The 27,060-nt window shown below is 39.5% G+C and overlaps 1 protein-coding gene across 1 annotated transcript in view; it reads right to left on the bottom strand.

The window, feature by feature from the left end:
• Positions 1 to 27,060, bottom strand: part of CCNY (cyclin Y) — a 428,167-nt gene that overhangs the window by 52,449 nt on the left and 348,658 nt on the right. Inside the window, exon 6 of the mRNA XM_053713846.1 lies at positions 4,310 to 4,367. Coding sequence (XP_053569821.1) covers positions 4,310 to 4,367 — 58 coding nt within the window. The remainder of the gene's footprint in view (positions 1 to 4,309; positions 4,368 to 27,060) is intronic.

Here is a 27,060-nt window from a genome sequence, read left to right on the forward strand (position 1 = left end):
GGTTCTCTTCCAGAGACTCAATCCAAAATGCTGCCGCAGCCGTAATCGGCGCGATGCATGCAAGGGGTTGCAATATAAAACCTTGTTGAACAAACATTTTCTTAAGGTAACCCTCTAATTTTTTATCCATCGGATCTGAAAAAGCACAGCTATCCTCCACCGGGATAGTGGTACGCTTAGCTAAAGTAGAAACTGCTCCCTCCACCTTAGGGACCGTTTGCCATAAGTCCCGTGTGGTGGCGTCTATTGGAAACATCTTTCTAAATATTGGAGGGGGTGAGAACGGCACACCGGGTCTATCCCACTCCTTAGTAACAATTTCAGTTAGTCTCTTAGGTATAGGAAAAACGTCAGTACTCGCCGGTACCGCAAAGTATTTATCCAACCTACACAATTTCTCTGGTATTGCAACAGTGTTACAATCATTAAGAGCCGCTAAAACCTCCCCTAGTAATACACGGAGGTTCTCCAATTTAAATTTAAAATTTGAAATATCTGAATCCAATCTGTTTGGATCAGAACCGTCACCCACAGAATGAAGCTCTCCGTCCTCATGCTCTGTAAGCTGTGACGCAGTATCAGACATGGCTCTAGTATTATCAGCGCACTCTGTTCTCACCCCAGAGTGATCACGCTTGCCTCTTAGTTCTGGTAATTTAGCCAAAACTTCAGTCATAACAGTAGCCATATCTTGTAATGTTATCTGTAATGGCCGCCCAGATGTACTAGGCGCCACAATATCACGCACCTCCCGGGCGGGAGATGCAGGTACTGACACGTGAGGCGAGTTAGCCGGCATAACTCTCCCCTCGCTGTTTGGTGAAATTTGTTCAATTTGTACAGATTGGCTTTTATTTAAAGTAGCATCAATACAGTTAGTACATAAATTTCTATTGGGCTCCACCTTGGCATTGGAACAAATGACACAGGTATCTTCCTCTGAATCAGACATGTTTAACACACTAGCAAATAAACTTGCAACTTGGTTACAATCTTATTTAACAAAAACGTACTGTGCCTCAAAGAAGCACTAAACGATTAAATGACAGTTGAAATAATGAACTGAAAAACAGTTATAGCATCAATCCTTGAAAACAACACAACTTTTAGCAAAGGTTTGTTCCCATTAGTAAAGTAACAATAATTAAATTTGAAACGTAAAAATTACAGAGCAACGTTTTTAATCACAGTCAATATAAAAGTCTCACAGCTCTGCTGAGAGAATCTACCTCCCTCCAAGAAGTTTGAAGACCCCTGAGTTCTGTTAGAGATGAACCGGATCATGCAGGAAATACAAGAGTAACTGACTGGAAATTTTTGATGCGTAGCAAAGAGCGCCAAAAACGGCCCCTCCCCCTCACACACAGCAGTGAGAGAGAAACGAAACTGTCACAATTAAAACAAGCAACTGCCAAGTGGAAAAATAATGCCCAAACATTTATTCACTCAGTACCTCAGAAAATGCAAACGATTCTACATTCCAGCAAAAACGTTTAACATAATAAATACCTATTAAAAGGTTAATGTACTTTTTACAGAGTAATTCCAGTGAAGTACCATCCCCAGAATACTGAAGTGTAGAGTATACATACATGTCATTATAACGGTATGGCAGGATTTTCTCATCAATTCCATTCAGAAAATAAAAACTGCTACATACCTCAATGCAGATTCATCTGCCCGCTGTCCCCTGATCTGAAGCTTTTACCTCCCTCAGATGGCCGAGAAACAGCAATATGATCTTAACTACTCCGGTTAAAATCATAGTAAAAACTCTGGTAGATTCTTCTTCAAACTCTGCCAGAGAGGCAATAACACGCTCCGGTGCTATTGTAAAATAACAAACTTTTGATTGAAGTTATAAAAACTAAGTATAATCACCATAGTCCTCTCACACATCCTATCTAGTCGTTGGGTGCAAGAGAATGACTGGGAGTGACGTAGAGGGGAGGAGCTATATGCAGCTCTGCTGGGTGAATCCTCTTGCATTTCCTGTTGGGGAGGAGTTATATCCCAGAAGTAATGATGACCCGTGGACTGATCACACATAACAGAAGAAAGTATTGTTACAATATCACTAGTATTTTTCGTTAATAATTATACAAAATTACAAGATACAAATATATCCTTTATTATCCTTTTTTCAAAAATGATAGCAGCAATATCAATTAAAAAACAAAAAAACAAAAAAGCAGCTATTAATTACTAAGGAAGTTTCTACTAAAAGGGGTAAATATTTTACTTACTTAAAGGGGAAATTTTACTTTTTAAGCTACAAAAATACAGATAAATCGCAATCTTTATTTAGGCCATCAGGTCCAAGGGTACCAAACTCATGTATCCAAAAACACTCCCTTTGCTTTAGAAAGAGTTCTCTATTGCCTCCTCTTCTGGGCCTAGGCATAAATTCAGTCATCTGAAATCTAAGCTGATTAACAGCATGACCCATCAAATAAAAATGGCAAGCTACAGGGGCTAGTTTGTTATTGGTCCTAATCGTACTTTTATGTCCAATAATACAGTCCCTAATGCATCTAGTAGTTTCTCCTACATAGCTCCACCCACACAGACATTTGACAAGATAAATTACATATTGTGATTGACAGGTGAAGAAACCATTAATTTTATATTTCTTGCCCGAACTCGGATGATGAAATACAGAGCGTTTGATTAAATTACCACAGCAAGAACACCCCAGTGAGGGGTAACATCCATTATTTTTACAGGTCAAATATTGTTGATTATCAGCAACAAAGAATGAGCCAATATCAGCCCTAATTAATTATTGGTGTAAATTAAAGCCCCGTTTAAAGGCAGGCATGGGGGTAAATGCAAATTCAGGAATGTCAGGATTACATTTGGTAAGCAAAGGCCAATGCTTCTTAATGATATTTTGAATTAAATAACTTTGGGAATTAAACTCAGATACAAAGACCAACCGCTGGTCATTTTGGCATTTATCCTTTTTAGGCAAATTATTTCTAGAACACAGCAAAGACTCTCTAGAGACCGAGGCTACCATATTCATCTCTTTTTCAATAATATGTTGTGGAAAACCGTGTTCAACAAACCGGTCTCTCATTTCGCTGAACCTCAGGTCAAATAGCGTCTTGTCAGTTACTATTCTGCAAACTCTCAATAGCTGGCTCCTTGGCAGAGCCTTCAATAAGGACAAAGGGTGAGCACTATTGAAATGTAAAATGCTATTGCGATCTGTGGGTTTTCTAAACAGATCAATCTTTAAACATCCTCCAGTGTTAATGACCTTAGTATCTAAAAACACTACCTCTTCCTCACTATAAGTAGTTTAAATTTCATATGACTAGTGGAACTTTTAAGGAAATTTACAAAAGCTATAAGGGTTTCAACGTCGCCCAGCCAAATTCCAAATATATCATCGATATAGCGTCACCAACAGGCGCAATATTGAATGAAATCCCAGTGGGAAAAGACAAACTTCTCTTCAAACATATTCATCAGCAAATTTGCATAATTGGAGGCGACATTGGACCCCATAGCAGTCCCCTGCATTTGCAGACCTGTTACCTGTTCTTGTATCTACAAAGGATACCAAGAGCAAGGGGAATAATGTATAGATTATTTCCCGGTGCTATATATATATAAAAACTATAATTGCCCATATTAAAGCTATAGAGCGTCTAAATGAAAAAAAAAAATTATACTATAGATACTCATTTACCAGCAAACAACAAGTAGACAGTCAAACTAGTACTGAAATCTATCAGCAGAGATTATGGAAAAGGAGTATACTGTACATCCATTGAAAGAGGCAAAAGACAATTCCCTGGAACCAATTATGGAGGGTCTGCCAGTCTGTGATGGAATTTCCATGAGGTGAACAAAGAACCACAAACTATACCCCATATACATCCCTCTGACAAGCACTGTACAATAAGGGGAACCTGAGCCTCAATATAGACTGACAACCCCTCTCTCTGAAGAATCAAATGCACATCTTCATTCTTTGACTACCTCCAGCCGAGGCAAAAAAAATACTGGGGTACCTGAGAGGAGGGAGGGGTTTTATAGAGCTCTTGGGGTTTGGGAATTTTTGCCTCCTCCTAGTGGTGAAGAGTAATTCCCAGGAGTAATGGATCATGGACTCTCACCACCTGTATGAAAGAAATTTGTGTTACATGTCCCTCAAAGAAACTGATTAACTTTTATAAGTAAAAATTATTTTGAATATTTTATTATTTATATTTAAAATCTCTCATAAAAAATATTTTGAGGATGCTTATAACCGACATTACATTTCAAGTATAAAATAAAAGTATTAAATACTCACCGAAAGAGGATGAAGTTTTTCATCAAAAATATCTAACAGTAACCTTCCATCACCATCTCTAGAAAAATAAAATATTCTAATTATCATAACAAAAAAGAAACAATTTAGACAATGAAAGACAATACAGTATGAATAAAAAAGTGGTTATATTTCCCATTTGGTAGCAAATTATTTAAGCACAACATAAACAAAGTTAATTAAGTGGTGGTTTCCTGTTGTTAGTTAGGTCTATGTTGTTTGAGGTAATAAAATGAGTACATTCAAGGCTAGATTTAATATTTTTTTTGCTTGCGCACCAACACCGTTGAAAGTAAACTTTTAACGCAGGCGGGTTAGCACTCGTATTACAAGTTGAAAGTATATTGTTTGCGCAAGAGCAAAACCAGGACTTCAGATATCATGACCACATTAACTTTTTCTCCCCTAGACTTCAATGGAGCACGCTTTCAAAAAACGTTAAAAACATATAGCTCGCGTCCTAACAACACCACATAAGATCTACAGCGCTAAACCGGAAGGTAGTTATTAATATTCCCTAATGTACGTGACATAGAAGAAAATGTTCTTTTTATTTTGAAACATATATTTCTATATACATATTTTTTGTAACATAAATATTTATATGAATATATAGGTATATATATATATATATATATACACTGTGTGCAGAATTATTAGGCAAATGAGTATTTTGACCACATCATCCTCTTTATGCATGTTGTCTTACTCCAAGCTGTATAGGCTCGAAAGCCTACTACCAATTAAGCATATTAGGTGATGTGCATCTCTGTAATGAGAAGGGGTGTGGTCTAATGACATCAACACCCTATATCAGGTGTGCATAATATTAAGCAACTTCCTTTCCTTTGGCAAAATGGGTCAAAAGAAGGACTTGACAGGCTCAGAAAAGTCAAAAATAGTGAGATATCTTACAGAGGGATGCAGCACTCTTAAAATTGCAAAGCTTCTGAAGCGTGATCATCGAACAATCAAGCGTTTCATTCAAAATAGTCAACAGGGTGGCAAGAAGCGTGTGGAAAAACCAAGGGGCAAAATAACTGCCCATGAACTGAGAAAAGTCAAGCGTGCAGCTGCCAAGATGCCACTTGTCACCAGTTTGGCCATATTTCAGAGCTGCAACATCACTGGAGTGCCCAAAAGCACAAGGTGTGCAATACTCAGAGACATGGCCAAGGTAAGAAAGGCTGAAAGACGACCACCACTGAACAAGACACACAAGCTGAAACGTCAAGACTGGGCCAAGAAATATCTCAAGACTAATTTTTCTAAGGTTTTATGGACTGATGAAATGAGAGTGAGTCTTGATGGGCCAGATGGATGGGCCCGTGGCTGGATTGGTAAAGGGCAGAGAGCTCCAGTCCGACTCAGACGCCAGCAAGGTGGAGGTGTAGTACTGGTTTGGGCTGGTATCATCAAAGATGAGCTTGTGGGGCCTTTTCGGGTTGAGGATGGAGTCAAGCTCAACTCCCAGTCCTACTGCCAGTTTCTGGAAGACACCTTCTTCAAGCAGTGGTACAGGAAGAAGTCTGCATCCTTCAAGAAAAACATGATTTTCATGCAGGACAATGCTCCATCACACGCGTCCAAGTACTCCACAGCGTGGCTGGCAAGAAAGGGTATAAAAGAAGAAAATCTAATGGCATGGCCTCCTTGTTCACCTGATCTGAACCCCATTGAGAACCTGTGGTCCATCATCAAATGTGAGATTTACAAGTAGGGAAAACAGTACACCTCTCTGAACAGTGTCTGGGAGGCTGTGGTTGCTGCTGCACGCAATGTTGATGGTGAACAGATCAAAACACTGACAGAATCCATGGATGGCAGGCTTTTGAGTGTCCTTGCAAAGAAAGGTGGCTATATTGGTCACTGATTTGTTTTTGTTTTGTTTTTGAATGTCAGAAATGTATATTTGTGAATGTTGAGATGTTATATTGGTTTCACTGGTAAAAATAAATAATTGAAATGGGTATATATTTGTTTTTTGTTAAGTTGCCTAATAATTATGCACAGTAATAGTCACCTGCACACACAGATATCCCCCTAAAATAGCTGTAACTAAAAACAAACTAAAAACTACTTCCAAAAATATTCAGCTTTGATATTAATGAGTTTTTTGGGTTCATTGAGAACATGGTTGTTGTTCAATAATAAAATTAATCCTCAAAAATACAACTTGCCTAATAATTCTGCACTCCCTGTATATATATATATATATAATATATATATATATATATATATATATATATATATATATATATATATATATATATATATATATATATAAAAAAAAAAACACACACACATATATATATATATATATATATTTTTTTTTTAAAATACTAAGAACATTTTCTTAGAGCATTGGAATGTTAAATATTTACATTAAATACATAGTAAAACACATTATAAAATATTAAAATTATTTTTTTCAAGTTTGTAGGTATTTAACTGGAAAGGGCTCCAAAGGGGGTGTTTTATATATATATATATATATATATATATATATATAAACATACATGCATACACACACACACACACATATATATATATATATATATATATATATATATATATATATATATATACACAGTATATATATATATATACACACATATATTTGTGTATGTATATACATGTGTATATATGTGGTTTTTATGTGTATATATAAATGCATAACAATACAAATAAATAAACACCATCTAATTACATTTCTGCTGTGACATTTATCTGTGCATAACTAACCCTTTACCCTTACAGTTGTTTAATGTCCATTTAAAGGAACAATCTAGTTTAAAAAAAAATAATTCTATTTTGTTAGAGCACTTTACTTTTCAAATAAAAAGGTGCAACCCCTGCTTTAGGAGTCCAGCGTGTTCATGTGCAACTCAAAATTATGATATGGCCAGTGATTAGAGAATACATACATATGTCACTCCTTATTGGCTCTTTGGCTGTATCATTATTAAATAGTAACAAGAGTATAACTTTGAATATGTGTAACGCTTTAGCAGGGGGTTAAATAAAACTTATAAAAAGTGCATGTTTGTACAGAACTAGATCACTGTGTGTTTTATCCCTGTTAAAGAGTTTAACACATAATTAAAGTCTGCTCCAGAACAGCAATGCATTACAGGACTTAACTGAACACATATTGTGAGCCAATGACAAGAGGCATATGTGCATAGCCAGCAAGGTCCTATGAGTGTGGTGCTGCTCCTGAATCTATGTAAGCATGCTTTTCAAGAAAGGCTACCAAGAGAACAAAGGAAATTATGATAACAGTAACAAACTGATATTGTGTGCTCTATCTGAAATAAAAAAAATAATTCACTTTTGTGTCCCTTTAAAGGGATATTAAATAGTGCTCTTATGGTAAAAACAAATATGTTAAATCAAAGTAAATTTAAAAAGATTCTGTAAAAAAGCAAATAACTTACTTGTAGTAATTAGAAATTCTCAGTGAAGCCCCTGCCCCCAGTGATTTAAGAGCAGAGGATTTTTAAAACCTAATGGCTAGATTACGAGTTTTTGTCGGTAAGGCTTGCGGCTCTAACGCTCCTTTTTTTTCCACTGCTCCCTTAAGCCAACGCTGGTATTACAGGTTTTTTTTAAACCTGGCGTTAGCCGCAAAAAGGTGAGCGTAGAGCAGAATTTAGCTCCACATCTCACCTCAATACCAGCGTTGCTTACGGTAGCGGTAAGCTGGCTAAACGTGCTTGTGCACGATTTCCCCATAGGAAACAATGGGGCTGAGCTGGCTGGAAAAAAAACTAACACCTGCAAAAAAGCAGCGTCCAGCTTCTAACGCAGCCCAATTGTTTCCTATGGGGAAAGAAAAAATATGTCTACACCTAACACCCTAACATGAACCCCGAGTCTAAACACCCCTAATATTACACTTATTAACCCCTAATCTGCCGCTCCCAAGATCGTCGCCACCTGCATTATACTATTAACCCCTAATCTTCCGCTCCCGACACCGCCGCCACCTGCATTATGCTTATAAACCCCTAATCTGTTGCCCCCAACATCGCCGACACCTACATTATAGTTATTAACCCCTAATCTGCCGCCGCAACCTAACTACACTTATTAACCCCTAATCTGCCGACCGGACATCGCCGCCACTTTAATAAATGTATTAACCCCTAAACCGCCGCACTCCCGCCTCGCAAACACTAGTTCATTTTTATTAACCCCTAATCTGCCTGCCCTAACATCGCAGACACCTACTTACATTTATTAACCCCTAATCTGACACCCCCAATGTCGCCGCTACTATATTAAAGGTATTAACCCCTAAACCTAAGTCTAAACCTTACCCCCCTAACTTAAATATAATTTAAATTAAACAAAATAAAATATATATATATATATTCCTATTTAAAACTAAATACTTAGCTGTAAAATAAACCATAAGATAGCTACAATATAACTAATAGTTACATTGTAGCTAGCTTAGGATTTATATTTATTTCACAGGCAAGTTTGTATTTATTTTAACTAGGTACAATAGTTATTAAATAGTTATTAACTATTTAATAGCTACCTAGCTAAAATAAGTACAAAATTACCTGTAAAATAAATCCTAACCTAAGTTACAATTACATCTAACACTACACTATCATTAAACTAATTACCTAAACTACCTACAATTAATTACAATTAAAATCAATAAACTAAATTACGAGAAAAAAACCCCCACTAAATTACAGAAAAAAAAAAAATTACAAGAAGTTTAAACTAATTACACCTAATCTAAGCCCCCTAATAAAATAAAAAAGCCCCCAAAATAATAAAAATCCCTACCCTATACTAAATTACAAATAGCCCTTAAAAGGGCCTTTTGCGAGGCATTGCCCCAAAGTAATCAGCTCTTTTACCTGTAAAAAAAAAATACAATACACCCCCCCAACATTACAACCCACCACCCACACACCCCTACTCTAAAACCCACTCAATACACCCTTAAAAAAAACCTAACACTACCCCATTGAAGATCACCCTACCTTGAGCCGTCTTCACCTATCCGGGCACAAGTGGTCATCCGATCCTTCCAGTAGTCTTCATCCGATGGGGCAGAAGAGGATATCCCGACCGGCAGAAGTCTTCATCCTATCCGGGCAGAAGAGGACATCTGGACCAGGAGAAGGCTTCATCCAAGCGGCATCTTCTAACTTCATCCATCCGACGAGGAGCGACTCCATCTTGAAGACATCCGGAGCGACTACACGACGAATGACGGTTCCTTTAAATGACGTCATCCAAGATGGCGTCCCTCGAATTCCGATTGGCTGATAGGATTCTATCAGCCAATCGGAATTAAGGTAGGAAAAATCCGATTGGTTGATTTAATCAGCCAATCGGATTGAAGTTTAATCCGATTGGCTGATTGGATCAGCCAATAGAATGCAAGGTCAATTTAATGATAGTGTAGTGTTAGGTTAGGATTTATTTTACAGGTAATTTTGTACTTATTTTAGCTAGGTAGCTATTAAATAGTTAATAACTATTTAATAACTATTGTACCTAGTTAAAATAAATACAAACTTGCCTGTGAAATAAATATAAATCCTAAAATAGCTACAATGTAACTATTAGGTATATTGTAGCTATCTTATGGGTTATTTTGCAGGTAAGTATTTAGTTTTAAATAGGAATAATAATTTTTTTTTTTATTTATTTTGTTTAATTTAAATTATATTTAAGTTAGGGGGGGTTAGGTTTAGACTTAGGTTTAGGGGTTAATACCTTTAATATAGTAGCGGTGACGTTGGGGTGGCAGATTAGGGGTTAATAAATGTAAGTAGGTGTCGGCAATGTTAGGGCAGGCAGATTAGGGGTTAATAAAAATTAACTAGTGTTTGCGAGGCGGGAGTGCGGCGGTTTAGGGGTTAATATATTTATTAAAGTGGCGGCGATGTCCGGTCGGCAGATTAGGGGTTAATAAGTGTAGTTAGGTTGCGGCGACGTTGGGGGCGGCAGATTAGGGGTTAATAACTATAATGTAGGTGTCGGCGATGTACGGTCGGCAGATTAGGGGTTAAAAAAATGTATTATAGTGTTTGCGATGTGGGGGGGCCTCGGTTTAGGGGTTAATAGGTAGTTTATGGGTGTTAGTGTACATTGTAGAACTTTAGTTAAGAGTTTTATGTTCCTGCGTTAGCCCATAAAACTCTTAACTACTGACTTTTTAATGCGGTAGAACTCTTGACAGGAGAGGGTCTACCGCTCATTTCTTCCAAGACTTGTAATACCAGCGTTAGGCAAATCCCATTAAAAAGATAGGATACGCAATTGACGTAAGGGGATTTGCGGTAGTCTCGAGTCGCGGAAGAAAAGTGAGCGGTGAGCCTCTACCTGCCAGACCTGAGACGTTGTAATACCAGCGTTAGGTAAAAAGCAGTGTTGGGACCTCTCAACGCTGCTTTTTACGGCTAACGCCAAACTCGTAATCTAGGCGTAAGTTTTTATTTAGTCAGTTCTAGGCATGAGCAAATCTGACTCCCTGTAATCTAGTCTATTCACTAGCCTACAAGTTTTATGACATCAAGCCAAGCTAAAACTTGCCGCAAAAGCCTGCTCCTCATGTAAAGGACAGGAAGCACAAATGTAGTGTAAATAATAAATATAAGGTATAATTCTATTTAAATAGATGAATAATACATATTGCAATGATTGCCTTTTTAATTACAATGAAATAGACTGTTTAACATCCCCTTAAGGACAACTCCCCAACCATGACAGCAAAATGTAGTTGTAGTTACCATGGGAACATTTTTTTTTAAATTCCCTTTTTTAGAGCACATTCTTTACATAACAATATAAACTACATAATGCAAATGTACAATATATACTAACATAAATATATACAAATACAAATATATACTAACATAAATATACCAAATAGTAATAAATGAACTGAATGTATGTAAATCGGAAAATGTTTACATTACGCAGCATATTCTATAGCTGTTTTATCATATAAGTATATGAATGTTAAGGTTGGAGTGTTTAATGCTTTTTACAGTAGGGGGCACAAGCAGAACACGGTTTTAAGGAGAAATTATTCAGTGACAGCTACTCAGGCTGTTTATGATCCTCAGATGCTGAAATCTCTAAATACACCACTTCCTTAGTTTATAGTTTGTTTGTTTGTTTAATATGGAGTTAATTTTCATAAGCAAATATCATTCAGAGACCCTAAATAAGAATCAACAAACAAAATTTTCAGTAACGACTGAGTAAATAAGCTGTCTCACAAGGAATCTAACTTGAGAATAAATGTAATTATTTGCATGCGTTTATTTGCATGTATTAAAATGCAATAAATGCTGTTGTCTTTTGATCTCTACGGAATATAGACTTCTCTAGCTAGACTTATGGACGGCACCGAGATTAAAATAATTTTTTTCTTATGCTTAAATCAGCATTGACATCAGTACAATCAGAACAGCCTGTAGTTAGGCATTTTGTACAGGCACGACATACAGTAACTGACTTATATCATAATAGACCACATTCCACCTCTGGCTAGGGGTGGTGATAGGGCTAAGTTGTTACTTCAAAGGCAATACAAGTGGATTTAAGTATTAGAAACCATAGTGCTTAAAGGGACAGTCTACACATTGGTCATCTTAAAGTCTTAGTTTAGATTAAGCTGCAAATAGCCTCCTGCGCTTTTTCTATATCATGCAGCTGGAATGGTAAAAAAGTCATTTTAAAATTAATATGGTTTCTGGCTACTTTGAAATAGCTGCCAAGCTCAGCCCACTGATGACATCATGATCTGGGCTGCATATGGCATCCAATCACAAAATGGTCACTAGTTAGATTCAACAGACTGTCAATGATATTCAGCAGAGTGTCTAGATGCAGTCCAGATCTTGATGTCATCAGAGGGCTGAGCTTGGCAGCCATTTCAAACTGGCCAAAAACAATATTCATTTTAAAATAACTTTTTTACTGTTACTGCTGCATGATATAGAAAGGGCGCAGGAGGATATTTGCAATTTAATCTAAGGTAAGACTTTAAGATGACTAAGGTGTAGACTGTCCCTTTAATACTTACTTGGACTTACAATGCTTCACATAATGTTAGGATCTCAATATGATGGTCTATAGGTCTGTTATGTTTAATACCAATAGTTTAATGCATAGCTGAAGCTGAGTATGAGTGTATAATAGCTACATAGGTATAACCGTCATTCTATATTAATGTGTAAAAATGATGCTTCTTGTTTTGCTTTGCTTTTAGTTTTGGCCAGGCCGGCTTTTCCGAAAATGCCCGATGCGCATGCGCACCAGGAACGCTAATGGAGCTGTGGTTTGGCAGGCACTTCATGGTGGGGTATTTATGGGGGCACGTTATTTAATTGTATTGTACGTCTGAAGAAGGAGGACCACCTGAAATGTCACATATTAAAGCTTATTAATGTTAAATACCATAGACTGCCTTTAGGACATTCTTGACTACTAGAAAATAAAATGTATTGGTACAGCTGCATGACTGGCTAATTCTTTTCAATGTTGCCATTTACAAAAGTAAACACAAAGTAAACACAAATCAGAACCCTGTCTAAGAAGTTAAACTTTTGGGAAAATTGATTCATATTAATTACATTTGGTTTACTATGATGGAATCCAGTTTTCTTTACTACTGATCTTTATGGGCCAAACTGCAGTGACAGAAGACAGTATCTTCTATCAGGACAAAGCCCCGGGGTGAATTAAAGGTAACATTGTTGTAATAGGGCAAACGATAAGTTATCCTATTTCCCTAAGGGCTTGGAAGCTGATTAGCCATAAAAGAGGTGGCTACATTCCTTGTCCCCTCTCTGAAAGGGACCTGACCAGAACTGAAAAGTACACTCTTTCTTTGGTACTAAAAAGAGATTTGAGTAAAACCCCTGGTTTAATTCTGAAGTTGTAACTGGAGTAATCACTACCATTAATTCCAGATCTCTCACACAAGCCAAGAAAGCTTGGGCCTTTAAAGGACCTTGAGGCACTATAAACAGAAAGAATCATCCCTGAAGAGGCATTAAACAAAAATGTATTCAAAATCCCTGGGAAATTATTTGCAATACGCAGGGATCCTGAACAGATTTTTGCAAAGCCTCTCGAAAGAGTCTCAATCTGACCCTCACCAGAGACTGATCTCATAGGAGGCCACAGCTTCATGGGGTCCTGGGAGATGGGGTAGACTTGGACTGTTTGTTTTTGGACCAAGAAGAGCTAGACTTACAGGAGGATTTGGAATAGCCCAAACTCTGGGCAGATGGGGAATCTTTCTGCGCCTTAGGTTGCTAAAAGGTACAAAAAGGCCCTGCAGCTCTAAGCTTATCCTTAAATTTCTTATCCTGGGGCAGAAAATCTTCCATACCCCCAGTGACTGTGTAAAGAATAGCATCCAGTCCATGCCCAAACAGAGTTTTACCCTTAAAAGGGAAAGCAAGCAGTCTGTGCTTACAAACCATAACAACAGACCAAGACTTAAGCCATAATGCTCATCTAGCTAAAACAGCGAATGCAGCATTCTTAGCATTAAAGGGACAGTCAACACCAAAATTATTATTGTTTAAAAAGATAGATAACGCCTTTACTATCCATTCCCCAGCTTTAAACAGCCAACATTGTTATATTAATATACTTTATTACATTTAAACCTCTAAATTTCTGCCTGTTCCTAAGCCACTACAGATTGCCTCTTATCACATGTCATAATAAATAAATAAATAAATAAATAAATAAATAAATAGCCATGTGATCATGGGGCTGTCAGAAGATGCTTAGATACAAGGTAATCACAGAGGTAAAAAGTATATTAATATAACTGTATTGGTTATGCAAAACTGGGGAATGAGTAATAAAGTGATTATCTATCTTTTTAAACAATAACAATTTTGGAGTTGACTGTCCATTTAATGAAAATAATTTCCACTGCTGCATCACAAATAAAGGAACTTGCTGTTCTCAAGAGAGTAATATGATCCTGAATCTCATCCAGAGTGGTTTCACCAGAAACATGTTCTGAAAGACTGTCACACCAAACAGCAGTTGCAGCAGTGACACAGGCTTTTTTATCTAAAGGATCCTTAAATAAGCAACTATCATCCAAATGAATAGTGGTGCACCTGGCCAAAGTGGAAATAGCTGCACCTACCTAGGAACAGTTTCTCAAATCTCTGCATTAAGAGAAAGGAGAGTAAACAGATTTACATTTGGTAGATGGAGCAAAAGGTTATTCCTAAGAAATAATGTCAGAAACTGAATCAAGCACGAGAAAAAAGTAAGGCTGCTTAGAAGCTGCCCTAAAGGGCAAGTCAACCCAAAAAATGTTCTAACTAATTTAGATAATGTTTGCAATGATTGGTACTGCAAACAGCATCCCAATTTTGATAGATATATAATGTGAAAGTAAAAATACTTAGTAGTTCCCCTTCGGCGGTTTTAAAATGGCCGCATGAGCCCTCCTACCCCTGACGTCATCCTGATCTTGCACTCATCATCAACTAAATTAAACTAATCAATCCTGCGCGGTCCAGTGATTTGCAATGCGCTGTTTAAGCTGAAGAGTGCTTTTTCAGTAAGGAACCAAAAACAACTGGTACATAAGAGCAAGGCACCAGAGAAGGACTGCATCTCTCCAAGAATCAGAACAACTTTGCCACAAGGGATAAGACCAAATCTAACTAATCTATTCCAAGGAAGCCAACAAAGCCGCCTGCCTGGACACAGCCCCGCCACATCAGTTGGGTATTCTGCCAGCAGCGGAAGAGAAGACCCAGGTACCGGCCCATAAGTCTGCACAGAGGCTGTACCTTCCCACCAATCTGAATCTGTAAATGAAGGCTGGGACCAAAATAAAGCAAAGGTGAGGTGTCACTGGAGGAAAACACGTGTAAGGAGCAAGACAACGTAGAAGAATCAAATATTCACTCGTCTCAAAACTTGGAATCCTCTGGTGTTGCTGAGGGCCCGAATCTGGAGGGAAATACAGTCCAGTCCTCTGAAAGGTGCAGCCTCTGTGCAGACTTTTGGCTTTGTACTGTTTCTCGCCTGCGCCCCAATACAGCGACTCCGCTTTTTAAACCTTATGGGCCGGTACCTGGGTCTTCTCTCCCCATTGCTGTCAGATTCATTGTCAGAAGAGCTGGTATGATCAGAAGGGCTGGGATATGCAACTGATATGGCGGGGCTGTGTCCAGGCAGGTAACTTTGTTGGCTTCCTTGGAACAGATTAGTTAGATTTGGTCTAATCCCTTGCGGCAAAGTTGTTCTGATTCTTGGAGAGATTGCAATCTTTCCCCGGTGCCCTGCTCTTATGTACAGGTTGTTTATGGTTCCTTACTGAAAAAGCCCTCTTCAGCATAAAAGGCACTTTGCGCATGCGCAAATCACTGAACAGCGCAGAATCGATGAAGTCAGGGATAGGAGGGCTCAGGCGGCCATTGCAAAATGGCAGAAGGGGAACTACTATATATTTTTACTTTCACACTATATATCTATCTATCAAAATTGGGATACTGTTTGCAGTAATAATCATTGCAAACATTATCTAAATAAGTTAGAATTTTTTTTGGTTTAACTGGCATTTAAAAAAAATAATTTCAATCCTCTTCACAGATTGCTTGACTGTAGAAGGAAAATGCTCTACCTCTAAAGCAATTAAAACGTCCCGCAATAAGGCATAAATATGCTCAAGCCTGAAATTAAAAGACACATCCTCTGCCACAATAGCAGGGTCCTGAGACTCAGAGAGACTATCCTAAGAAAAGAGTCCTCTGCGTCAGAAACACCCCTTATTAATGGGTAACTTAGAGTGGTAACTCCTAAGGGAAGTGCCTGATGAGCTAAAGGACAAAGAAGAACCACCTTCAAATCTTTGCAAAAGTCTGCGCTTAACAACTGGAGGCAAGCAAGCTAAAACCTTAACTAAATAGTCAAGTTTTAATGAACTCTACTGGGAGCACAAACCCTTGCACACTCTGAAGCACAGTAAAACCCTGTTTAGGATTAGCAATAGACTCAGCTCATTAGATATAAAGCTGAGCAAGGGCACTCTACTTGGAATCTTTACAAAGGAAACACAATCTAGAGGGGGTTACATTAACAGAGGATCTTTCCTTCTACATAATCAGCTGACGGACCAGGCCTCAGCTGCACCAGTTTTCTCCATAGTACCAGTAAAGAAATAGCTTAAAGGGACAGTCTAGGCCAAAATAAACTTTCATGATTCAGATAGAGCATGTCATTTTAAACAATTTTCCAATTTACTTTTATCACCAATTTTGCTTTGTTCTCTTGGTATTCTTAGTTGAAAGCTTAACCTAGGAGGTTCATATGCTAATTTCTTAAGACCTTGAAGCCCACCTCTTTCAGATTGCATTTTAACAGTTTTTCACCACTAGAGGGTGTTAGTTCACATATTTCATATAGATAACACTGTGCTCGTGCACGTGAAGTAATCTGGGAGCAGGCACTGATTGGCTAGACTGCAAGTCTGTCAAAAGAACTGAGAAAAGGGGCAGTTTGCAGAGGCTTAGATACAAGATAATCACAGAGGTTAAAAGTATATTATTATAACTGTGTTGGTTATGCAAAACTGGGAAATGGGTAATAAAGGGATTATTCTTCTTTTAAAACAATAAAAATTCTGGTGTAGACTATGCCTTTAAGTATAAGAGATAAAGAGAAGCAAATAAGCAGTATACAGCACACAAATGGTTAACCCTGAAGGGATGAAAAGGCACAATGTAAAACGGATTAACACTCAAAAGGTAATAATAAACATAAGGTACTGTTCAAATAAACAGTAAAAACTAAATTTATGCAAAGAGAGAAAGTCTGCCCCCGACTAGATCCGGTCCTGGATCGGGGGCTACTCCTTCATGCTGTCTTAGAGGCAGCAGCAGGTTTTTTTGGCCTGCTTCTCCTTGTTCCAAGCCTGGTTAGGTCTCCAGACTGGTTTGGACTGGGCGAAATTTCCCTCTTGTTTTGTATTAGAGGAAGCTGAAGCTGCGCCACTCTTGAAGTTTCGAAAAGAATGAAAATTATTCTGTTTGGTCCTTAACTTATTGGACCTATCCTGAGGAAGGGCGTGACCTTTTCCTCCGGTAATGTCAGAGATGATCTCCTTCAGGCCAGGCCCGAATAGGGTCTGTCCCTTGAAGGGGATGTTAAGAAGCTTAGACTTTGAAGTAACGTCTGCTGACCAGGACTTAAGCCATAGCGCCCTACGCGCCAGAATGGCAAAACCTGAATTCTTAGCCGTTATCTTGGTTAAATGAAAAACGGCGTCAGAAATAAAGGAATTAGCTAACTTAAGAGCTTTAATCATCTAACGGGGTCTCCACCTGTAGAGCCTCCTCAAGAGATTTGAACCAAAAAGCTGCTGCAGCAGTAACTGGGGCAATGCATGCAAGAGGCTGGAGAATAAAACCCTGATGTATAAAAATGTTCTTAGGAAGACCCTCCAATTTTTATCCATAGGATCTAGGAAAGCACAAATATCCTCTACGGGGATAGTTGTACGCTTAGCTAGGGTAGAGACTGCTCCCTCCACCTTAGGGACCGTCTGCCACGAGTCCCGTATGGCGGCATCTATGGGAGGGGGAGAGAACGGCACACCTGGTCTATCCCATTCCTTAGTAATAATTTCCGAAAACCTCTTAGGGACTGGAAAAACATCCGTGTAATCAGGCACTGCAAAGTATTTGTCCATCTTACACAATTTTTCTGGGACTGCAATGGGTTCACAGTCATCCAGAGTCGCTAAAACCTCCCTAAGCAATAAGCGGAGGTGTTCGACTTTAAATTTAAACACTGTCATTTCAGAATCAGACTGAAGCAACGCCTTCCCTGAGTCTGAAATGTCACCCACAGATAGAAGCTCACCTGCCTCGGCTTCTGAGTATTGTGAGGGTATATCGGACACAGGTATTAAAGCATCAGAAAGCTCTGTATTACTTCTAGCCCCAGAGCTGTCTCGCTTTCCTTGTAACCCTGGCAGTTTGGACAATACCTCTGAGAGGGTAGCATTCATAACTGCCGCCATGTCCTGTAAGGTAAAAGAATTAGACGCGCTAGATGTACTTGGCGGGAGTTATAGGTTCTGACACATGGGGGAGAGCTAGATGGCATAACCTCCCTTTTGTCAGTCTCAGAAACCTCAGGTGATAAATCTTTAAGCGCCATAATATGGTCTTTATAGTTTATAGAAATTTCAGTACATTTGGTACACATTCTAAGAGGGGGTTCCACAATGGCTTCCAAACATATTGAACAATGAGTTTTCTCTATGTCAGATATGTCAGGCATGTTTAACAGACTAGTAATGAGACAAGCAAGCTTGGAAAACACTTTAATAAAGGTGAAACAGCAATTAAACAAAAATGTTACTGTGCCTTTAAGAGAAAAAAACTAGCACTTAAACTGCAAAACAGTGTAAAAATAAAGTAAAGTATTTGAAATGTTTACAGTGTGTGTAAGGGACTAAAGTAAGATTGCACCCACTTGCAAATGGATGATTAACCCCTTAGGCCCCAAACCGGATTTAAAAAACATTAAAAGACAGTTGAGCACTTTGCCACAGCTCTGCTGAGGCTCCTACCTGCCCTCAAATACGATTTTGTGCAGAAATAAACCCTTTGTAATGGTCTTCAGATGCCAGAGGACTCCTCTAGGGAAGCTGGATGTCTCAGTCTGAAGGAAAACTGCGCATCTAGAGCGCGAAAATAGGCCCCTCCCACCATGTACTGGATGTCAGAGGGGCCTTAAGAAAATATTCCTAGGAGTATCTAACTAGCCATGTGGAAAACTAGGCCCCAAATAAACACTTATCTCCCTCAGAGAAAAAACGTCCTATTTATGCAACATGTAAAACGTTTTGTCACTAAGTAATATGAGTATTAACATGAGTATTACCCTGTTTTGTAAGCATGATCCCAGTCATTGTTAAATCACTGCATCTAACTTACCTCAAATACACAAGGCTCTGTCAGCATTTTCTAGAACTTATTCATCTCTCTAGAAATAAAAATACTGAACATACCTCAAAGCAGGTAATCTGCAGACCGTTCCCCAACTGAAGTTTTCCCATACTCTTCAGTTATGCGTGAGAACAGCAATGGACCTTAGTTACAAACGGCTAAGATCATCAAACCTCCAGGCAGAATTCTTCTTCTAATTTCTGCCTGAGAGTAAAACAGTACAACGCCGGTACCGTTTAAAAATAACAAACTCTTGATTGAAGGTAAAACTACACTAAGTCACCACATATCTCTTGATACTTCCTATCTTGTCGAGAGTTGCAAGAGAATGACTGAAGGTGGGGGTTAGGGGAGGAGCTATATAGACCGCTCTGCTGTGGGTGTCCTCTTGCAACTTCCTGTTGGGAAGGAGAATATCCCACAAGTAATGGATGAACCCGTGGACTGGATACACCTTACAAGAGAAAAGGCTTACATAGCAAATAACACAGCACATAAAGGATTAAATAAAATTTGTATCCCTAGCTCTAATGATGAGAGAGGCTTACCACCTCCACTGGTCCTTCCTACACACTGAGAATGTTACAGCAACACAAGAACAAGAAAGGATTAAAACACAGAAAAGATGCACTAAAAAACATTCTAAAACAGTTAACCCTTAGAGTGCCTGTGCTACCAGTGAGTGCTAAAGCTAAAAACACGAAGATAACAACCGGAATTTATTGCAGGTGTAGTAAAACATACTGTGCATAGGTCAGAAGCAAGTTCTGAGCACGCTATGCCGACCACGCTAAATTTAAAGCAACAGTAACCTCAAAAGACAACGTTTTTTTTAAAGTGCCCAAAAGAGCTATAAAGTACTAGTATAAGGTGTATGGTGTATAAATATATGTCCCCCGACTATGTAAATCAAGTGTACATGTTCATAATAATATCCGGTGGGCTTGTAAGGTGCAGGTACTTACTTGTCAGCACCCTGTCCACTGTGCTTACCTCAGCTACAGCAACTTGCTTCTAGTAGATGAGCCCATCCTAAGCAGTGTGAGTATGATGCCAAGGCTTTGACCTAGTAACATCTCAAACCAGGGGATTGGTGGGCAAGTCCACATTTCTCCTGGGGAGGGCTGTGGATCCACAAGGAGCAGTACACTGAAGACCAAGGATTGGTAGACAAGTCCACATTTCACTTGCGAGGCTTACAACCTTTCACTGGTTGATAACTTCTTGTCTGCTCCTCTGAACGACTGGTTACTGCGAGGAGGATTCAGGCATCAGATCGGCTAGAGGATCCCCTTTCAAACGATGAGTAGATCTTGCACTTCACTTTCACCTCACTCCTCATCAAGAAAATGACTAAGGATCATGGGAGGAAGGACGGATTTAAAGGTCTGGTGTGTTGAGGTATCTTTTGCCCCCTCCTAAAAGTCAGGAGGGAATATTTCCACATGTGATGGCTTGTGAACTTTCACAATCTGATGAAAGTAAACTAATTTTCAATCAAGTACATTGTTTAAATTTGCAAAATATTTTCATTTACTACTTTTCCATTGCGCCTGAGAAGAAACACTTATTTTTTCTGCTTGCTGTTCCTCCTGGGTGGGGCTTGGGAGAATCCAATAGTGAGCACTGATGACTGACACACAGTAAAGCTTATAAACACATTGCTTCCAAAATTGTGTACCTGAAACCTAAGACTAGTTCTGAGGATGATGAATTTCCATTTCAGGGCATTCAGGCAGGATTAGGGTGTACTGAAGCAGACCTGAGATGCTCTTAGGCAGGATTATGGCAATTCTAGTGTTTCAAAGAAAATCCAGGGCATATAAAGGTCAAGGATGGGTAGCATGACTAAAGACAAGATTTATAAAACCCAGAACCTAAGGGAACTGAGCTAAATGTACTTCACCTTAACACATTATGCAGAGGTATACTATCATTTTCATAATTTGTTTGAGTGGAAAAGAAAGTTGTTTCTTTGCACAGCTTGTCTGAGCTGATGGGTGTAATTATGTTGAGTCTTTGAGATTACAGACCACAATGTTATGTCTGAGATAAAGAGGGAGGAGATTTCATTGCTGCTAAAGTATTGTTGCTAAACAAGATCCTGCAACACAAATATTAAGCCTAACAAGCTTGCCAGGTAGTGTAGGTAGATTTAAGGATTTGGGTTTCAGCTTAGGGTTAACCCTTTGGATGCTATAAAGGACTGACCCCACTGAAAGATGTTAATGTGTAATTCCCCTCCTACAACAAAGCCACATTTCTGTGCCGACAACATTACAAAAACCACATTCTGGCTCCAATAACATTGCAGCTGCGAAAATATTTCTTTCAAAGCAAGATTCTTTGCTGGAGAAAACAAGCTGTCTGCTGTTGTTCAACTTCACTATCTGACAATAAGTTGTAAAAATTCAACAGAAGAATGATTAATATGTATAATTTAAATTTAGGCAGATACCCAAGAAAAGCAATGCAAGCTAGCAGAGGTCTGTTTTTGACAGTGCTGACACTTGTGCCATAGAGTGAGGGATATATTGTCATTTTAAAATTGCGATAATATTTTAGCTATGACTAGGGAATAAAGTTTTTTTAAAAAAAGGTAGGAAGAAAGGGGAAAACATGAGAACAGGCTTGTATTTGATTTTGAGGGTGACTGTTTCAGAAAAATTATTAGAAAATGTTTCTATCACTACCAGGGACTTTTTAAATGAGGCCATAAATCATGGTTAACATTGTTGTCAGGTTTCTGGGCTGAAAAGAACTTCCTGACATATTCTTCACAAATTAAAGCTGATGGTTTTAGAAAAGACATCTACGTTTGGCTGCTGCAATGCTGCTCACGCAACTGCAAGCCAGATAAGAATTCAATCTCTGGTAAAATTCTGCTGTAATGCTGATAATGAGACCTAAAACCTGAAGTATTGCTAATATACATATTGTAGGATCCAGTTTAATTCTTATCTCAGATAATATCAATTTAGCATGTCCACAAATTCAAGCACAAGGAAAAATATAATATAAATATTAGTATGAGAATAGATCGTTATTTTAATCTCTGATTCCAAACAGCCAGTCCCATTAGACGAAATCTGCAAATACTCAAAATTTGAGTAAGAAAGATAGTTTTAAGCCAACTCCAACTACTTGTAGATGTCTCATGGACTGTATGTTTTTAAACAAGGACTTAAGTAAAGATTTACTCTCATGCAAATAATCTGAGATTACGCTACATCTTTTTTTGTGGTCATAATCACAAATAAATTAAGATTAAAATGTAGCCTATTCTATGTACATACTAATAATGCTAAATCAAATCTACTTACTAGAAGATAGCAAATCAAGTTGCAATGATACATAAATGAGTTGAATTATAAATGACAGTTAAACAAGTTGAATTACTTGATTGATAGCTAAATAAGTTCAATTACAGTACAGCACATTACAAAGCACTGGTAAGATAGATATGTATGTAAGTATCCTATAATATAAAAGGCCAAGTGTGTTTGTCCGAAGCTGTCATGCGCAGTAGAGACAGCGCAAGGGCAAACACACCTGGCCTTCAACACACTGACCTGGCATCATTCTGGGCCTGGACGGACCGTGCGTGATGTGGGCGGGCGTGACGGTGCAGGGCGTGGCGTGGACGGGACATGGACGGGGCCGGGCAGACGGGAGAGCGAAAGCTCAAAAGAGGGGGGATAGAGAGAGAGCAAAAGATGGGGGGGAGATAGAGAGAGAGAGGGAGAGAGACAGCAAAATAGAGGGGGAGGGAGAGCAAAAGAAAGGGGAGAGAGAGAGAGAGCAAAAGAAAGGGGAGAGAGAGCAAAAGAGAGAGACAGCAAAAGAGAGGGGGAGAGCGCAAAAGAGGGGAGATAGAGGGGGATAGAGAGAGAGCAAAAGAGGGGGGATAGAGAGAGAGCAAAAGAGGGGGGATAGAGAGAGCAAAAGAGAGGGAGATAGACAGCAAAAGAGAGGGGGGGGAGCAAAAGAAAGGGGGGAGAGAGAGAGCAAAATAGGGGAGATAGAGAGAGCAAAAGAGAGGGGAAGAAAGGGGAGAGAGAGCCCAAAAGAGGGGGGGGAGAGGGGGAAAAGAGAAAGCAAAAGAGAGGGGGAGAGAGAGAGCAAAAGAGGGGGGAGAGCGCAAAAAGAGAGGGGGAAGAGAGCGCAAAATAAAGGGGGAGAGAGAGAGCAAAAGAGAGAGAGAGAGCAAAAGAGAGGGGGAGAGAGAGAGCATAAGAGAGGGGGGAGAGAGAGCAAAAGAGGGGGGAAAGAGAGGGGGAAAGAGAGGAGGGGAGAGAGAGAGAGCAAAAGAGCGGGGGGGAAGAGAGGGGGAGAGTGAGAGCAAAAGAGGGGTGAATAGCGCAAAAGAGAGGGGAGAGAGAGCAAAAGAGAGGGGAGAGAGAGCAAAAGAGAGGGGGAGAGAGAGCATAAGAGAGGGGGGAGAGAGAGCATAAGAGAGGGGGGAGAGAGAGCAAAAGAGAGGGGGAGACAGAGCAAAAGAAAGGTGAGAGAAAGAGCAAAAGAGAGGGGGAGAGAGACAGCAAAAGAGAGGGGAGAAAGAGAGCAAAAGAAAGGGGAGGGAGAGAGAGGAAAGAGAGAGCAAAAGAAGGGGGAAAGAGAGAGCAAAAGAGAGGGGGGAGAGAGAGCAAAAGAGAGAGGGAGAGAGCATAAGAGAGGGGGGAGAGAGAGCAAAAGAGAGGGGGAGAGAAAGAGCAAAAGAGAGGGGGGAGAGAAAGCAAAAGGGGGGAATAGAGAGAGCAAAAGAGAGGGGGAGAGAGAGCAAAAGAGGGGGAGAGAGAGCAAAAGAGGGGGAGAGAGAGCAAAAGAGGGGGAGAGAGAGCAAAAGAGGGGGAGAGAGAGCAAAAGAGAGGGAGAGAGACAGCAAAAGAGAGGGGGAGAGACAGCAAAAGAGCGGGAGAGACAGCAAAAGAGAGGGGGAGGGGGAGCAAAAGAGAGGGGGAGGGGGGAGAGAGCAAAAGAGAGGGGGAGAGAGAGAGAGAGAGAGAGCAAAAGAGAGGGAGCAGAGCAAAAACATAATTTATGTGTACATAGAGTGGATAGTACGGTAACACATCCTAGATTAGGGCATATAGATTAACTACAGGTGGAGGTGGGTGTCACCCACGTAGCACACAAGTTTTTAACCAATGATATGTGATTTGTGTATTTAAATAAACAAACAAGCTTGCACCCTATAGCTACGATTACGGCATTTGCCGAAACATGTCAGCACTAGGGTACGTGGGGAACTACCACTACACCATTGCCCCAAGGATTTAAGCTTTATCCTAAGTGTTTCCAGTTTTATTTCCTTAATAAAGGACATTTGTTTGTGCAACTACCCGGTGCCTCTATTCTCTTTCTTTGACGCTATATCTTGATGGATATGTTCAAAGGCACGGGTACTTGCACCTTTTGAGCAGCATTGAATCACCCCTGCAAAGACACAGTAGGACGCTGTAACAACGGTCCTCCCTGGTTGAGGACTCATCGCACCTGCGGATTCTTCCGCTCCCATTTGTGACGTCACATAGTTCCGGATCGACCCTGCACACACGCTTAGACGCTGTAGGGACCCACGCCGCGGCTCGACCTCCAGGCCATCACTGTTGATACACAGAATACGGAGAGAGGGGATCTGGAGCCCAGAAGGTTTTGGTGGGTCCCCAGAATCAGTGCCACAACGGAATACAGGTCGTATGAATGTATAACGGAACTTTTGGGGGCCATTGTGAGGTTTTGGAAATTGTAGCAGGTGCTATACATAAAAGGGGTGTTTGGAGTTAGCAACGCAACAATACAACCACAGGTGCTGCCTTTCTCCTTTATCGTATATATCACACTGCATGTCCCAGTGAATTAAGCTTGCACTGTGAGAGTATATATTGTTGTTGCTATACTGAAGCTGTCTTGCATATAAGTAACATGGAGGCCGATCAAAGCTTGGATGTGTCTACACATTTCTATTCACTCTCTAAACTGGAGGACAGAGGGTTAAATGAAGGTGAACTTGAGACTTTGTTTGTTACGGATAGAGCACAGTTACCACTCAGTAAGCTCTTTGAAGAGGCTGAATTTCTCTTGATAAAAGAATGTCGTCTCAAATGGGACATTTGGACATTACAAAAATATCTTTCCTTAGGGATTATACCCAGGGGACTACGCATAGCTAAGTTCCCTACCTTTCCTGTTGAGGATATAGAATTTATCACTGCATGGAATGACATATTGACAGAATGTTCGATACGTTTGATAAATATGCTTATAGAGTATAAGAGAAAGTTATTACAAAATATAACAGTTGAAATTGAATTATTACAGTCAGAATTAAGCATACGCAGTACATGTGTCAAATACTCACAATATGACATTATTTTGAAAAGTACCTTGGATGAGGCTAAAAATAATATTATGGGCATTAAGCATGAGAAATATCTCAGGGATCAGAGTGATTATGACAACAATAAAGTCTATATCTGGAACAGGAAGCAAAGATCACATGCACATAGATTTAAAAAAGATAATAGACTTAGATCTCAGGGACAAGGGGGTCAGAAGGGACACTCCACACTCAAAAAAGTCACTTTCTCTGATAGTGAGGTAGAGTCACAAGAAGACTACAATACTGGTGCCTCTTCAGGTGACGAGAATATACAAACACCCACAGTCGCCTCGAATAAAACCAGAGCCACAGTTTCAGCCCCAGTACTGCCCAATACAGGTAGCAGGGGAAGAGGTAGGGGCAGACAATCCAGATACCAGGATCTAGATAGTACCAATGGTGCTCCTATACCCACTACTGCTATGTCTATGGAACGGGAGAGGGGAGAGATTGAACAGGTTTTTTCCAGGCCCCCCATAGGACAAGAAGGGGGGGGGAAAGGTGGAGATCATTTAAAAACAAGGTCATCATCCAGAAGAAAATATCAGGGCAGGAAGTACAATTAACACCAGTGATCAATATTTCCAGCCACACATTGAGTAAGGTTGAGGAAAAAGTCCTAGGCTTGGGACTAAATTTTGTACCTACTGATAACTTTGACCTGTTCACTACGTTAATTGATGTAAACAAACTCATCAGAACACTAACATTAAAAAAGCATTTCAAAAATGATCAGGCTGAGGATATATATACAGGTGATTTAGCCAAAGGGCAAATAAATTCTTCTTTAACCTTTGAAGAATGTTGTGATGTGGTGAACTTGGAGTCACTAGATAGAGAGAACTACTGTGGTGATATGAATTCTGCCCACACCAGTACCATTGGTCCCAGATTCAGAGGTGCATCCAAATTTTACCCTATTCAGTCGAGGGGACCTATCCTGGAAAAATTCCAGCGAAGAATTGAGGAGGATTTAAATAAATTAGCATACACCTCTGGATATGGAGCTAATGGTAATCTCAGTGTTAAGGAGAGGAAAGCACTCAAAGCTTTAAGTGAGAATAAAAATTTGGTGGTGAGGGCAGCGGACAAGGGGGGATCTGTTGTTTTAATGGATAGGGCATCCTTTATCAAAGAGGCCCTACGACAGCTTAATGACCCCAAACAATATACCGAACTGGATTTCAACCCCACACTAAGGTTCCAAAGAGAACTTTCACACCTAATTGATGATGGGATGGAAGCGGGGTTTTTTGATGAAGGTACTAGCGATTATTTATATAATTGTAACCCCAGAATTCCTACCTTCAACCTTCTCCCTAAGGTACACAAGTCCCTGGAGAAGGTTGAGGGTA

The sequence above is a fragment of the Bombina bombina genome, chromosome 5, assembly GCF_027579735.1.
Source record: "Bombina bombina isolate aBomBom1 chromosome 5, aBomBom1.pri, whole genome shotgun sequence".
In the NCBI taxonomy this organism is placed as follows: Eukaryota; Metazoa; Chordata; class Amphibia; order Anura; family Bombinatoridae; genus Bombina; species Bombina bombina.